Raw genomic sequence first — 15,197 nt, 5'->3', positions numbered from 1 at the left:
GACAAAAAAAAGGAGATAATTTTGGAGGAGCTGACTAAAACAATGGATGAAAGGGAACAGGTTTTGCGGAGGTGTCATATCTGCCAGGCCTTATGCAACCTACAGTGCTCACACAGATGGCACGACTGCTGAGAAAGTAGGGTAAACAGTACCAGCTAATGACTTGCCCCCTCTTGACTTTGTACAGTGAGCTGAGAAAGCACATTATTGGAAAAAAGGGCAATCTCTCATGTGGATTAAGAATCTGTCAGGTCAACCACTGTACAGTGAAGAGTGAATAGGTAAATATGGGGGCTGGTGTAGTAATGGTCAAAGCTGGTTATAACTGAGCTCCACAGAGTTTGGAGAAGCCGTACCCAAAGGCTCGAGAATACTATGTCTCAACACTGAGAAGAAAAACACAAAAACCTCTAATCATTACCATGTCACAAAAATCAGATAAGAGCCAAATATCCTTGAGCAAAATATTAACCCCATGTTGCCCTCCAATGCATCCATCGGAGTGTGAATGCGAGTGAATGTTAGAAGCCCTAAAAACCTTAGATAAAGTGTTTGTGTGAATGGGCATGATTGGGTGAATGCACAAGTTGTATAAAGCGCTTTGAGTGCTCAGTGAGAGTAGAAAAGCGTTATATAAGAACCAGTCCACTTACCATTCTCTTTATACTTAAAAATGAAAATGCTCATGCATTAGGTCGCATGGTAATATTAGTCCTACAGTTTAACAGGGAGGGGGTTTACATATTGTTAAAACCTTGTAACAGCTCCAAATACATTTGGCTAGTCATCCAGTCAGCTCATAGTCCAGGTCGGTGTATTTGCTGTGTAACAGTCTTGGTTTGATTAAAGAGGCTGTGACAAAGAGGCTGAAAGAGGTTCAAGGGGGAGCAATGGCCAGCTGTCACATTGAGGGACCACAATGGCCACTGAAAATCCTACCACCATCTAAGCCTGTTTCTTCATTGACTCCAGTCTCCCGCCAACTGACTACTCACTTCTTTGTTAACCTGTCACAGGGCTAGTTGACAAGATGAGTTAGGACATTGTTGTCACTGTCAAAGATATTGTTTAAACTTATACATTTAAAGGGTGACTCACTGAATTAGTACTAGATTAGATCACAGTGACTGATGGAGTTCCCTACTGAAATAATAACAGATGTACTACCATAAAGGGGTATTACAGTATTTCAGTGAAGCCCGTCTGAAGTAGTACTCCTAAGTAGTTAAGGTGTGCGCACAAGTGGTTTACAATTTGGGGTGTTTATTTTAAGTTTACAACCGCTGTCCGACTTAAACAATGAGTTGACTCATATAAATAGATTTGAATTCAATTCAATTGTATTTATATAGCGCCAAATCACAACAACAGTCACCTCAAGGCGCTCTATATTGTACAGTAGATCGTACAATAATAGATTTTTTGCATGCTCATGCGTGCTTATTTTTTGCATACTTCTTATATTGTTCAGTGCTGTGTTTAACTGTATGTTTTCCACGCCTGTCAGGCATAAAACCAACCCTATTTACCGGAACTATAAATAGGCTTCTTATGTTATTATAAAGAAAGTTAAAACTGTGTTACTCTCCTATAAGTGTAACTTAACTATTGAAAAATGCTATCTGAATGTGAACAGTAAGCGCTCTAGTGAGTGGCAAATGCAACTCTTGTAAAATCTGAAGATTCTGAACAGTTTTATCTTAAATAATAAGGAATGTGTTGTGAATGTGTATTCTTTCATTGTTATGTTGCTTGTGAGAACAGCACAGTCAATAACACCTGACTTGCACAGACACTGACTGACACAGCATATTGGCTCAAACTGTAACTCCCCCTGATCCCCTGCTTCTCATTAAAACGATTAGTGTCCCTTACCCCTTCTTTGCACATGAAGGGGGGAGGCACACAGCGCCTGTAGCTGATAGCTCTTCAAGTCTTCCATGGCAGGAGTAGTAGGTAATGACTCCTGCCTGCCACGGTGGACCTTAATTTGTCATTGTAGCACAGCAGCTGTGCAGCATGCTGCAGAGAGCAGGTGGCAGCCTGGCAGGAGTGGAGGATGGGGACGGGGGGGGGCGGTTGCTGGAAGGGAGAAGAGGCGGAGGAGGTGGTGGTGTGGGGTGGACAGGAGCGTGTGGCATATGTGGATGGGTGCGGGAGGGGTGGATGGAGAACTGATGGTGGCTGGGTGTGTATATGCGTGTCTCGGGGGTGGTATAGTTGACAGCCTTCTCAGCCAGCATCCAAATATTATGCTGGTAAAGAAAAAAAATAACACGTGAGACTCTGGATGCAATCCAAAACAATTTGTGGCTTCGACTCAACAGATGACACACAAAATATTCAACTTTGTTTTAACTTGCGTGCAAGTTTATTGTTCAAAGTTCAACATTAATTCATCCCTAAAGGGTAAATATTCACCATAGTTCTCTCGTCTTTGCTCGTTTCAGTGACAATTTGTGAAAGCTTTCCGAGCGATAGATTTAGGCTATGAAAAACAAAATCAATACACCAACAAGTTGAGGTCGTAAACGACTTTGCTCAAGGCAATGGAAGTGTGTCTGCTGTGAGGATTATGCGAGCTGAACTGGTGTCCTATTGTTGCCGCTGGGAGTTAATCATTACTGTTTCCCTGCTGCAAACGAGCGTTATTGGCTTTCTGCTTAAATGCTTACAATTAGTACCGCCCACTCAGATATTCTCTCTTGCGTTTGAGAAAACATACCTGATGCCTGGCGTTGGACTGGATCGATTGTCTCCGGCACATCGTGCTTCATTGTTTCTTCATTATTCTTAAGTGTTTAGAAGGTGTTTGGTTTGGAGGAAGGTCTGCCAAAAAATAAGCGAGAGAAAGTGCTTGAAAAGAAGCGCCAACCAACATTCCGCCAAGAGCAAGAAAACTCATAAAGACGAAGGGCATGGTCGGAATGCCGAGTGCTTTAACTTGTAAGTGAACCTTTAATGTATTTATTCCATATTGAAATGCATCCTGTGTGACTATGCGATCTTTTATCTGATATAGTGAATATTTACAGGTGTGTTCCTGATTTTTTTGCACCTGCGCTCTTATGCATACTGTTGAACAAATGGCCGGTATGTCCTATTCTCGCGTTACATAATTAAGAATCCAGGATCTCAGTTAAAGAGACGTCTTTGCCTCCTAATGAAAATAAAGCAGAACTTTATTTACTTAATATGTGAGGGAAAGAGTATTGTTATCAGAGTTTCTCTCAGAGGGGAGGCTGAGTCTTCGGAAAAACACCTTTTGAACGTGTTACTTCACATTACATCAAATCATTATGATGAGCAAACAAAAACTCGGTTATCCTTTTGTCTGGTAAGATCTTACGCTCATTACGATCCATTAAAGAGAGTGAATAAACTATGCATAACACATACTCTGTTGGATGCATTATCCCTTATATAGCCCCCACAACACGGCTATTATGCTCCCATTTGATTGAATAGCAGCTTGTGGTCTATGTGTCTTTTCAGTGGAGGATTTGGAGCCCTTAATCCACCAGACTAAGTTTTTTTCCTCTCTTTCCACCATCTGGAGTTTACAGCTTTTCAAGACAAAAACACCAGGCGGTGTGAAGCCAGGCTGGAACTCCTGCTTTATGCCAGGAGGAGTTTTTTTTTCCTCTTTGTCTGTAGTTTCTTCCTGCTGTACTGCTGACACTGAGGGTCAATAGTACAGCCATGCAAGGCAGCTTGACTGTGGTGTGACTGGATCCCACTTATGTGTGCTGCTAAGTGTGGATTTGATGGGAATGGATGTGTTTAAACGCTGGATTTATAGCATCACTTAGTTGTTCAGTAGTCCACATGTGAGAACCACAATAAAGAGTCTGGCATCTTCTGTTGAAACAATTGTGACCAACATATGATGCAAGTGGGGTCAGCAGAGCCTGAAGGCTTGACTCTGGACATGTGTTTCCGTGACCCCCTGCGAGGACTCCATTTGGCCTCTTTCTCACCACAGAATAACAAATAATCAGATGACAAACACATCAACTTAATAAGATGCTGATGTTTTGGTGGTGAGAGTGGTAATGATGATGACAGAGTTACAACGGCCACCAGGGAGCAGCAGAGTGTGTACTGTAATGCAAAACTACATACATGATGGATGCTGGATTTGAAAGTGATTATTGTTTTGGAAAATTTGGTTCCACTCTTAAATCAGAAAGGATAAAATGTGGGTACTCTTCTGTTTTACCGTAATTGCTGTTTAGTTAGAGTAATTTGATGCTATGCAGAAAGCTAAAAAGCCCTCTGGGAAGGATGGATGTTCTAAGTTCACTGGGAAAAAATGTACTGAAGAGCATTTGTTTCAACATTGCTACACCATAGTTGATCATTTCCATTCTCTCTTGATTTAATTAACTCTACTTGAAAACATATGGATAATCTTCAACTCAGATTATTCTCCTCCTTCTCTTGTTCTCTTTGGGCTGGGGTACAGAGTCAGATTCCAATCCTCTGACATTAAAAAAGGAAATAAACGACAAAGGGGCCCTGCAGGTTTGAATTAGAGACTTTTAATTGGTTTTGGCTTGAGTGGGTTGTTAGCATTGCCAGACGTGGGCCCTTAGTGTTTTGCCATGTGGGAGAATTTCCCCATCCTGGAGGTAGAGAAAGGTGCCTGCAGAGCTTTCGAGTCACCCCTGCACTGTTTCTTGTTCGTGTAGACTGATAGCTTGCATGCAGTTGTGTCTGCATTATGTGTTATGTATCTTGTAATGTGTGAAAATATTTTTTCCCCAGTGTGTTATAAATGCTTGTAGCTTGTAAGGGTGTGTGTCATGCATGTGGTTGGCTGTGTTTTCATATAATGCATGTACTTGGGCGTGCGTGTGTGTTTTGTGTGTCAGGCTGTGAGCCCAGTATCCTTCTCACTCCCTCTGGTCTCTGCGTGGGTCTTTTCAACCAGCACTACCACCTGTTAGTGTTTTACTCAGGCCCCAAGGCTACAATGACTGCAGAACCTTGCAGATTTGCTCATCAAGCCCATCAGATCGACTCCATTGCCTTAAATCTGGCTCCCATTTCCTATCACAGGGCCGTTCTGAGCTGGATTGCTTGCAGTTCAGCTGAGTCAAGACTGTGGACAATTAAACAAGTTTGAGTTTAGTTGAGATTGATTAATTACTTGTGAGCGACAACATTTTATTCAGCATGTTCCACTGCTGGATCACACCGGAGTGTTTGCTAAGTGTGGTTTTAGTGGTTAAAGAGATGTTTAAAGTCTGGATTTATCGGGTTACTTTGTAGCCCGATTTGGCAAATGTGTCATACACAGCAAAGATTCTGGCACCATCTGTCTGAGTAATAATCTGAAAAGACAATTTGAATAGACTTTAATTGCAAGTGCCATATATCTAGTGCTAATCGTCATTTACAGTGAAAATTGTAGTCAAAGATGGAAATGAACTCTGACTGTAATAAACAGAATTTACTCCCTTCTTACAGGAAATGAAAATATATCATCTCTGCAGCCTAAACCGCTGCAAACTGCATCATCAGTCCATTTAAACAGATGGGATTTGTCATGTTTTATGTTTCGTGAGACCTCTGAGCTTTTCCGTCCCATTGTCTGTTTCCAATTCAATCCTCTGTGATCCCATGTCTATTACTTCAGACAGTGTGGCAACCTGAAGCAAAGGTTTGAAAAAAAAGGGGGGAAAGACAAGAAGTGACCTAACAGTTAAAGGAACAAAACAGTGAGAGAATGGGAGTAGAAAGAGATTAACTGTCAGGGAGAATGTGAGGCTAATTGAAGCCAGTTTTGCACAGCTGTTTCTTGTTGCTGTGCGGTACTGCACAGAGCGGCTGAGACAATAGGATCCAGATGTGATCTTGCACTGAGGATCACCCGGCAATAACAATCCTCAGAAATAGAAGGCGTACAGGAGACGGGGGATATTAAGAGTGTCCGTGCTCGTCTACTCTTTTAACAAAACATCACTTCTCCACCTTTGAAAGATAACCCAGCTGTGCCTTTCAGTCTTGATTGCAGGTCTCAGCTTGGTTTCTGAGTGTTGTTAATACTCTCATTTTGTTATACTGCCAACCACCGCCATGACCTCTGTACTCAGGTGTCACTGGTAGCGTAAACATCGCTTTGACACATTTGACTATTCCAAAAAGGCGGCTTGCAGGATTTGAGAGTGGTTTTGCATACTTGTCATATGGCTTTTGAAGGACTCGGCCAAAAGGGACTAAAGCCTCTTTCCCTTTTGTGTGTTCATCTGTTAACAGTCTTTCCTTTAAATTGTCGTGTGAAAAAAAAAAAAACTCAACAAAAAAACCAAGCATCCTTTATCATTTTTGAGGAAGAAATGCAAGTCCTGCGGTTGTGCGCAGGCATTTATTTGTTTGTCGACTTTAAGTGGAGGGACACTGGCTAGGAACAAAAGTGTCCAGTCACTTCAGAGCAATTTGGCCGAGAAAAAAAAGAAAAAGCAAGTGAAAGAAATGGATTACCACATTATGCTTTCTTAATGCCTGTCTCTCTGTTCCCACTTCTCATGCCTTTCACCCCCTTCCATCATTTCCCACTTGGCTCAGACAAAGAGGAGTTAGCATTGGTTACCCTTTTCTCCACGCCTCCTTTCTCACCCCCTGTTTCTGTCTCATGTTTCTCTCTCCTTCCATCCATCCTTTCTTTGTTCCCTCTCTTCCCTCCCTATGTTTCTGTCCCCTTTTCCTCTATTTATTTGACCTTTTTTCCCCTCTTTCCATCCGCACTCATCTGTCTGGTCTACTGTGTTGAGTCCAGCTAAACACAGCTGCAGCTTGCCTGTCACTGGCCAGAAGAAAGCTGACATCCAGCTGTGTATGAGTTATTATTGAAGACTCATGTGAGAAAACACAGTGCAGGGTCTGACAAGATGAAAAAGCAATATCGCAGCTTTAAAACCAATCTCCTTTCCCCCTGTTGAATTTGTCACTTCTGAAACATTTTTTTAACATAAATAAATTCCTTAAGTCTTGTTTTGTTTGTTTGTATATTCAAGTAATACATCAAAATAATCATTAATTGTCAGCTGTAACATGTGTAGTGTTTATGGTAAGCATGTGCAACAAGCACAGCTTGTGTCTGACCCAGTATATCACTTCTTCCCATGACAAATAGTTGAATGGAGATGATGTAAAGCCTTGGCCCGATATTCTTTTCATATTTGACGCACACACACGCATGCAGTGAATGCAACACTGAATGTGTGATTTTTGCCAAAGTCAATATAACTCTCAAGCTGTTCTTTTCCTCTGTGAATTTTATGAATTTTGTCAAGTTCACGTCATGTGTCCTCACTCTGATTCCTTGCCTGCTAATCGTAGACACTTGCATTGTAGACTGCCTGTGCTTGCTCTCAACATGTTCTCGGTGCAACTGTTTATTATCTTGTCCTCAGCTGGTGTCTCTGCTTATTGTCTTTGCTTGTTTGTCCCAGCAGAGTACTGTAGCAAGATGTCATACCCGCAGTGAGTATGCAAAGCAACGGCAAAGCAGGTGATGCCACAGTCCCCTATTGTTCGCCGGGATATTTAGGGGACTTGGCTCACAAGATTAAGCATGACGGTTGGGAAAGCAGGAGGAGGTTTGGCTTTGTTTGTTATATCTTTAAAAGAAAAAGAATCACACCGAGCAAAACTGTAAATACTACCGTCATTCTATTAGTCTTCAGCAGACACATCTGAAAATTATACTGCAACATTGACAAGTCCAAACATCCCTGAGGCTTAACCTAGGGAAATGCCAACACATGCCCCTGAATGTGTGCGTGGGTGTGTGTTAGCAAAGCCAGCCGTTATCTTCCCTCAGCTTTAATTGAGCCCTTCAGAAATCCCAAACACTATTACGCACACACAAACACACACTGAAAGTAAAGCCTGGAGGCTCTATCTCAGCCAGGCCAGGTGTTCCCGGCTCCACTGCCAGATGAACCACCTGCAGATCACAGGTGTGGCCATCGCCAGGGAAGAGAACAACACAGCTGCTCCTGCAGCCTCGGGGAGAGAAAGAGAGATATAAGGTTCATAGAGAATGACCTGCTGGTAGCAGGGAACTTCACACATCAGGTACAAAAACAGTCTAAAGTAACATTGAATCATAGGTGTTGTTGTCATCATATTCCTTATAGAAAAAAACAACTGTTCAGCTCAGCTCACGGCAGTGTGCGTTTAACTGAATCAGTGATAGCACTGACGTGTGGGACTACTATACTGAAAACAGAGTGATAGTCATGCTATTTCTAGAGCTCAGTGAAATTGAGAGAAGGTTGCTAAAACTAAACCTTTGGACATTTTAATTCATCAAAAGAAAATCTTCTGTTATGACAGGTTTTTTTTTGTGTATTAATGAGCAGCGAAGATGAACGGTTTGGAGGTTCAAGTTTGTCATCTTGAAGTGACGTCCTTTGCAAAGAAATAATTCCGTATTATATAAATTATGAATTTCAGATGTGGAAAAAACAAAACTTTTCTGTTATTCGTTCCCTGCTTTAAACAAAACTGCCACTAAAGTATATCCTGTTGTCCTTAAAGGAATGTGCAGAATGTAGTTACTCACTGTATATGTTATATCTGTGTGTGGGCTTGTCCAAGTTTTAGCAAGCACGCACCCTTTTAACACAAAACGTCTCCCAAACATGGAGTTGTTTATGAGAGCTATTCATGTTTATGTGCCGACAATTGGGTGAGGCTGGCAACGCCGAGCAACTTCTGATCTACGGTATCATTTTCCAATTAGCAAAATTGCTGCATTTAAAGATTTAACTATAAGCGCCATAGATGGATATCCCCGACAGGGAATCTGCTACATAAGTTAAACAAGAGAGCAGCTGGAGAGACTTTGAAAAGTGTGTGGTTGTTGAATATCGTTTAAGCGGCGTTATTGGTGAGAAGGGTTTGGCGTCTGGCTATGCACTTGGCTTTGCTGTGTGGAAACTTTAGGAAGATGCAGCCAAGCGAGCGTGTGACCCGCCGCTCATAAATTTCAAGCACACATGCAGCCACTCTCTCGCTCTCCCTCATACCAACACACAAGCGCTTTCTCACTTACTTTCCCTCTCGCTCATAAACACACACTTATGCGTGAATCTCCCACTTCTTACACTTTCTCGTCTCTGTTCGTCTCCATCTTGTTTTGCTCTCTTAAACACACTTGTCGCACCCAAAGAGCAGCTTTGTGTCTCCCCTCCGTGCGTGGAGTGTAATAGGAGATGTGATGGTTTTCCGTGGGTGAGCAGGCGGGTCAGGCCTTACTTAAACTAATGGCTCCCAGCAGTGTTGAATAGCCAGACACAGTGGAGCCGAGGCCTGAGGTTTTGGAATGCCACTGCCGGCTCAATGCCTGCCTTTCATCGGCACTGAGTGAAGGAGAGAAAGAGAGCGAGTTAGAGAAAGGGAAAAAATAAAAGAAAGCGGGGGGAGAAGAGGAGGGGAAAGAAGAAAATACGGGGCTCATTTGTTATGGGTGATATGAGGATGACTGAAAAGGAGGGCACAATAGTCTTTGAATGGAAGGACAGAGTGGGGTGAGGGCAGGTCCGTAGACCGGGGGAAGAGGTGAAGGGAGAGGCGTGTTTGAGCTTGTGGGATGTCAGGAGGGGGTAAAGTACCAGTCGCTAGTTGTTTTGTGTAAGAGCAACGTGGGACCCCTCCTGACCAGTCACCCGTTTGTTCTTAATGTCTTGATGGATGAGCTTTGAACAAGTCTTGAGGGAGTCGGTATAGCCTTGTTCAAACTAATGCAGATAATTTAAACATTTCTCTTCTCTTTTGCCTTTCATCCCAACTGTGTGACCATAACTGACCGACAAATACATCCCGTTGGAAATTCCCTAAAAACTCAATACATTTGAAATGCAGACAATGTGTATGTCATATCTCATATGTTCAGACTGATTTGTTCCTATATTATGCTGTAAATGCACTCAGCACTTTAAAAAATGCAGCATTTTTTAAAAGTTCACATTTTGTGGTTGTTCTCCTTCTTTATCAGGCAAAAAAGTCTGTAAAACTGTATCTGTGATGTAAGGAGCTAGGAAAGAAAAGCTGCTGGACTCTAAGACTGGACTTAAAGTAGTCCAGTTGCTTTTCTTTCCAAGCTCCTTGGACAGACACCTCTTACACAGACGTACTGTATCTGTGCTTTGCATGTCTGCACATGATGCATCAGATAATTCGCTAAAGGGGTTCCCCTTTGTGCTGAAATATGACAGAGAGGGTTGTTCTTGAGCAAGTTTCAGTAATGCCATGAGTTGGGAGTGAAAATCTGTTGGTACGGGACGTTTTGAAGGGAACAGCTCTGTACGCAAACGCATCTGCAGCTCAGTCTAACTGAGCCATCTGTGTGCATAGCTTTTTTTGCAAGAGAGCCAGAGAGCATGCATGTGCCTTCCTTTCAGTGTGAGTTCAATTTAGTTTTAAATTTGAGCATTTACAGTTAGGAAAGACTTCCTGCTAGCACTACCCAAAATTTAAGTCAATAGAATTATAAAACTGTCTCGTAGTAAAGTATTTATTAAGTCATGTTTGACGTTTTAGGTGGTAATGATTAAAGCATGATAAAGAAACACATCACTTACACTTTCTTTTCTGAGGTTTAAGGGCCATACAATACTGCTGCGCAAATCAGACTACGTAATTTCTGGACAAATTGCAGTCAGACTGTTGCTTGGCCACAGGTGGCCCCAATAAAATGGTCAAGCTTAGATAACTGATTCACAAACAGTCGGGGACACCAACAGAAGGATAGATAAGTTTAGATAGGTTGGAAATGTGTACAGATTAGCCATTTGTCCAATTTTCTGAGAAGGAGACAAGGGACATATGGTAATATTCAAATGAATCAGTTCATCAACTGTCAATAGCTTGCACCTCAGCAGTTGGCTACTATGGGGATGGCATGTGTCTGTGTAACCAGAGAGGTCTGTGTAAAATTTCTCTCAGCTCTGCTGTTCAAGAAAAAGCTTATAAATTCAGAACCACAAGTTGTATCAACATGATTTAAAAAACCATAAGAGTCACAAGAAGTTGCTGTTTTTTGTGTTCCTAGTCTTAAAAATGTGGTAAGGGAAGTAAAATGGAAAAATAAAAAGCAGCTTGTTTATGCTTTTCCCCTAAACTCCTTGATCGAATCATAATGGGAGTCAATTTGGCATTTACATAGCCCTTCTCTTACTCAAATACATCTAAATCAAAGAGTGTACATGCGTTAGCTTGGAGGAATGCATTGTTTGAAAGAAGATAAATTTCCCTATGATCTGGTGTAAAAATGATGCTTGTAAAGTGATAATTGTGGGTTTATTAGTAGATTGAAGACACATTTTTCATTAAAAATGAGTCCTTTTTAGCCTTCTAATTCACTTGAACAGGGAAGGATTTGAGGGATTTTGTGGAAATTTTCAGTTATTTGAAACTCAAAACATCAAGAAAGCCAAAAAACATCATCTCACTGCAGGGTGAGTCAGTTTGGTGTGTGAATGACCTTTCTGTGACAAACAAGGAAGAGATCAGCTTAACATAAACTGGCACTCTTTGGTTTGCAACCTTTGCACTTTGCACTTTTCGGGTGGCATCAGTTGTTAATTTTTGGTGAAAAAGTGTGTAATTATCATTCATCAACATTGCTTACAAGACACAGCTTTTAGATTGTGAACTTCCGTTTAACTAATAATGGAAGAAAATAATGACTTCAGTGTTTTATTCAGTTTCCATAAAAATTAAGGACATTAAAACAGAAGTAAGAGTTTGTGTTTGGAAGATTCTGGGAATCTTACCATCCTCCAATACTTTCCCACTGTCAATAACCAACACATACGGTAAAAAGGAGCTTTGCACTGTCTGTTTTTTGTTTGCATGACCTATTGTTTATCTGATCCCAAAGACAGAGAGAAAATAGCCCTCACTTTACCCTTGATTACTACCGAGAAGCATCTTATTTGATCTCTATTTTTTGCCTCTATCTGTATTTTTTTCTTTTTTTTATTACAGTAAATGGTCCATCAGATAGCAGTAGACCTTAGATAAATGTGGTGTAGACAATGTAATGGAAAATGCATTCTTTCAAGATCAGACAGGGAAATCTATGGCTGTGTCAAATTAGCCAACATCAGGATTCTGAACAGTGATCAGATGGAGGTATAGAGGGAAAGGAAACCGAGGGGGGCTGGTCCATGCTGGTAAGATGCGTAAAGAGAAGAGGGGCAGCAATGATGAGATTTAGCGGGAAAAATAGCAACAATATGGAAAATTACCCATAATTCTTATCAGCTAGCCTGGCAACTACCTCCTTTCTTTGCTGGCCTGATCCACAGAGCAAGAGGAACTGTTTTTACATGATTTTAGGATAATGTCTAGTGAATTAGGTTACATGATTGCTGCCCTTTTCATGTTTCTGACATGAACACAGCAGGAGATGGTCAAATGGCATGTCACTGTGGGAAATAATCTATTTGTTTTAGGTGAAGCTTCTGCCTGGGTAGAGGTTGAAGCAGGCAAGTACAACAGACTGGAGTGCTGAGAGGTTAAAGGAGGTTAATGTAAGATATGACTGTGCCAGACTTTTGCATTTTCATATACACCTCACTGAAGCAGTGTTTAAGAAAGTTCAGGTCTGAGGTACATACGTAAAAATTACAAAATCTATATCTGCTAGGAAACTGATGGTGGAAATATTAAACATTTAGTGGGATTTCAATAAAAAGTTGTCATAATGAATATGGAATTCAGTGTGTGTGGGACCAGAATTATTATTATCTTGTAGTGTTGAATAGGGATGGGTATTGTTTAGGTTTTATCCGATACCAGTACCAAACCGGTACTTTTGAAACGGTGCCGGTGCTTAAACAGTGCTCGAACCGGTGCTTAAAGAATGGAGAACACAAAATTGGTCCAAAAACCTCTCATGTTCAGCTGTTTTTTTTGTAAAAAGATAACAATGTTAGCCTTTTCTGCAGCTATAGGGGATTTATGGCATCACTCTTGGCTGGAAGCAGTGCTTAATCAATGGAAAAAACACAAACTTTGTCCAAAAACCTCTCATGTTTAACCGTTTTCCACTTTTTCTTTGGTCATTTTAGCCTTTTTGGCCAGGGTGAAGGGAGTACCTGCCATCAAACAAGAAGACAGCCGCATGTAACTATGATGATGTTTGCTAGTTCACCTTACATGCATTAATGTAATAATGTGGTTAGCCTACTCAACGCAAATTACACACGAACAACATTAAGCTACTCATGCAGAGTAGATGATGCTGCGGCCATCATCATCATTTCTGCTACACTGGCAGGGCTAGGGGCCAGGACTCTCCTCTTCGGGTTCTTGGGGGATGTTGCTAACTCCGGGACCGATAACAGGCACCACACCCGCAGTAGATGTGCTCGGTGTGAGGTCTCGCAGCAAGCTATCAAATTCTCAGCTTTTAAAAAAACGCTATGCGTCGCCAGGTGTTTCATCAGATTCGAGGTGTTACCTCCTTTGCACAGTATCAGCTTAAAGCACTTGTTGCAGGCTGCTGAGTTTGCATCTTTTGCTGTGAAGTACAGCCAGACTTTGAACGCTTCGCCTTGGGCATTTTTAATCTGTAGCTCTGCTCTAAAAGAACGTACGTACCTGGGCCCGCCTACTACGCTTGCAAAGGTAAAATGATTGGCTGGCCTCAACATTCAGTTGAAGTTCCTTAAACATTCAGCCACGTTACCCAGTAAATTATTTGCATGCACAATCAACATATGAGTAGCCTCTAGAACCACTAGTATATTTGGATTAATTCAATTTTGTTAATGTGTCGGATTATTATTTTCTTTACGTGAGGCATCATACAGGCAGATTCCATTGTTGTTGTATTTCTGCATTCCTGTTTTTTGTATGAGGACCAGCTATGTGAGTGTAAAAACACGGTATTCTACTTTCTGTACTTGCGCCACTTGTATATGCTGTAGAGCTATAAACGTATCTGTCATCACAATAATGACCCATTAGAAAACAGTTTTCACTAGAAACACATGCATTCAGTGATCCAACCGTGTAAAACTGTGTTAAAAATGATTGGATGGAATTAATTTTGGATTGGTCTCAAGTACTCAGCAGGGTATAATAAAGCAATCCAAATGAAGGAATAGACACATGATACGCTCAACTTTTTTTCTGTTCTTTCCCATCAACATTCAGCGGTCCTGAATGTGTACACACACACACACACACACACAGGCACACACAGAGGACCTAATGTTCTGTCTTGTTTACCCAATCACCATATTCCCATATATTTCCCCTTTTCATCCATCTTCCACTAATTTTTTTCTGGCCTTTCTAAAAAATGTTGTTTACTTTTTCTAAAAGTAGAAGTTTGGCTCGGGAGCGTGTGAACAGTAACAGATGCTGCACAGTCTCTGGTTCTGTCTCTGTCTCACTCTTTATCTCTCACACATACACACAATGACAAACAGCTGCAAGAGGCTTGAGCAGCTACAGTAAAAAGAACGCATAAAATATATACATGCACCATGATAAGTTTTTATAGAACTAATACAGGCTAACATAGAATATATTGTTTTCCTTATTTGGGACCCTTCTGGAAAGAGTTTTTGTGTAGTGAGTGTAGTGATCTCAAAATCTCAGCAGAGGGTTTGTTGTAAAAAGAAAAGTTGAACCATCACAGTGTGTAACAATGCATTGGACACTGTTATGTAAAACTTTTGAAGAGAGAAATGAAATTTAGGCACAATAAATACATTATAGGTGAACCTTTCAATGGTTGATTCAACAAAATAAAAATAAAGCACGTCTAAAAAGTGAACGTAAAACAGAAATCCAAAAGGAGGTACTTGAGAAGAACTAGACAAAGATGGAGCTGGTTACAGAATATATACATATACACATACGCAGGGATGATTCGTGATTAGGCACTGGAGGTGGAAACAATCAAACACAGGTGAAACTAAGGGGCGGGGCAGACGATAAGGATGGAAAGAAACAATATCAGTCAATCAAAACTTTATTTGTAAATTTAGGATAAAACTAAGATCAGGTAAGATAGATAGATAGATAGATAGATAGATAGATAGATAGATAGATAGATAGATAGATAGACAGGGACATGGTTTCTTTCCAGTTGTCTGTCCAAAAACTGCATAAAGGGGATTGTGTGGGAACCACTTTCTAAAATGACACATAGTTCCTGT

The 15,197-nt window shown here is 41.1% G+C and overlaps 1 protein-coding gene across 1 annotated transcript in view; it reads left to right on the top strand.

Annotated features, from left to right (window-relative positions):
* Positions 1–2,704: 2,704 nt before the first annotated feature.
* Positions 2,705–15,197, top strand: part of cbfa2t2 (CBFA2/RUNX1 partner transcriptional co-repressor 2) — a 37,412-nt gene continuing 24,919 nt past the window's right edge. Inside the window, exon 1 of the mRNA XM_040007719.1 lies at positions 2,705–2,946. Coding sequence (XP_039863653.1) covers positions 2,919–2,946 — 28 coding nt within the window. The 5' untranslated portion in view covers positions 2,705–2,918. The remainder of the gene's footprint in view (positions 2,947–15,197) is intronic.

The sequence above is a fragment of the Simochromis diagramma genome, unplaced genomic scaffold, assembly GCF_900408965.1.
Source record: "Simochromis diagramma unplaced genomic scaffold, fSimDia1.1 OVJJ01000320.1, whole genome shotgun sequence".
Taxonomy (NCBI): Eukaryota; Metazoa; Chordata; class Actinopteri; order Cichliformes; family Cichlidae; genus Simochromis; species Simochromis diagramma.
Note: the sequence above shows the minus strand (reverse complement) of the source record. Positions and strands in the feature narration are given on the sequence as shown.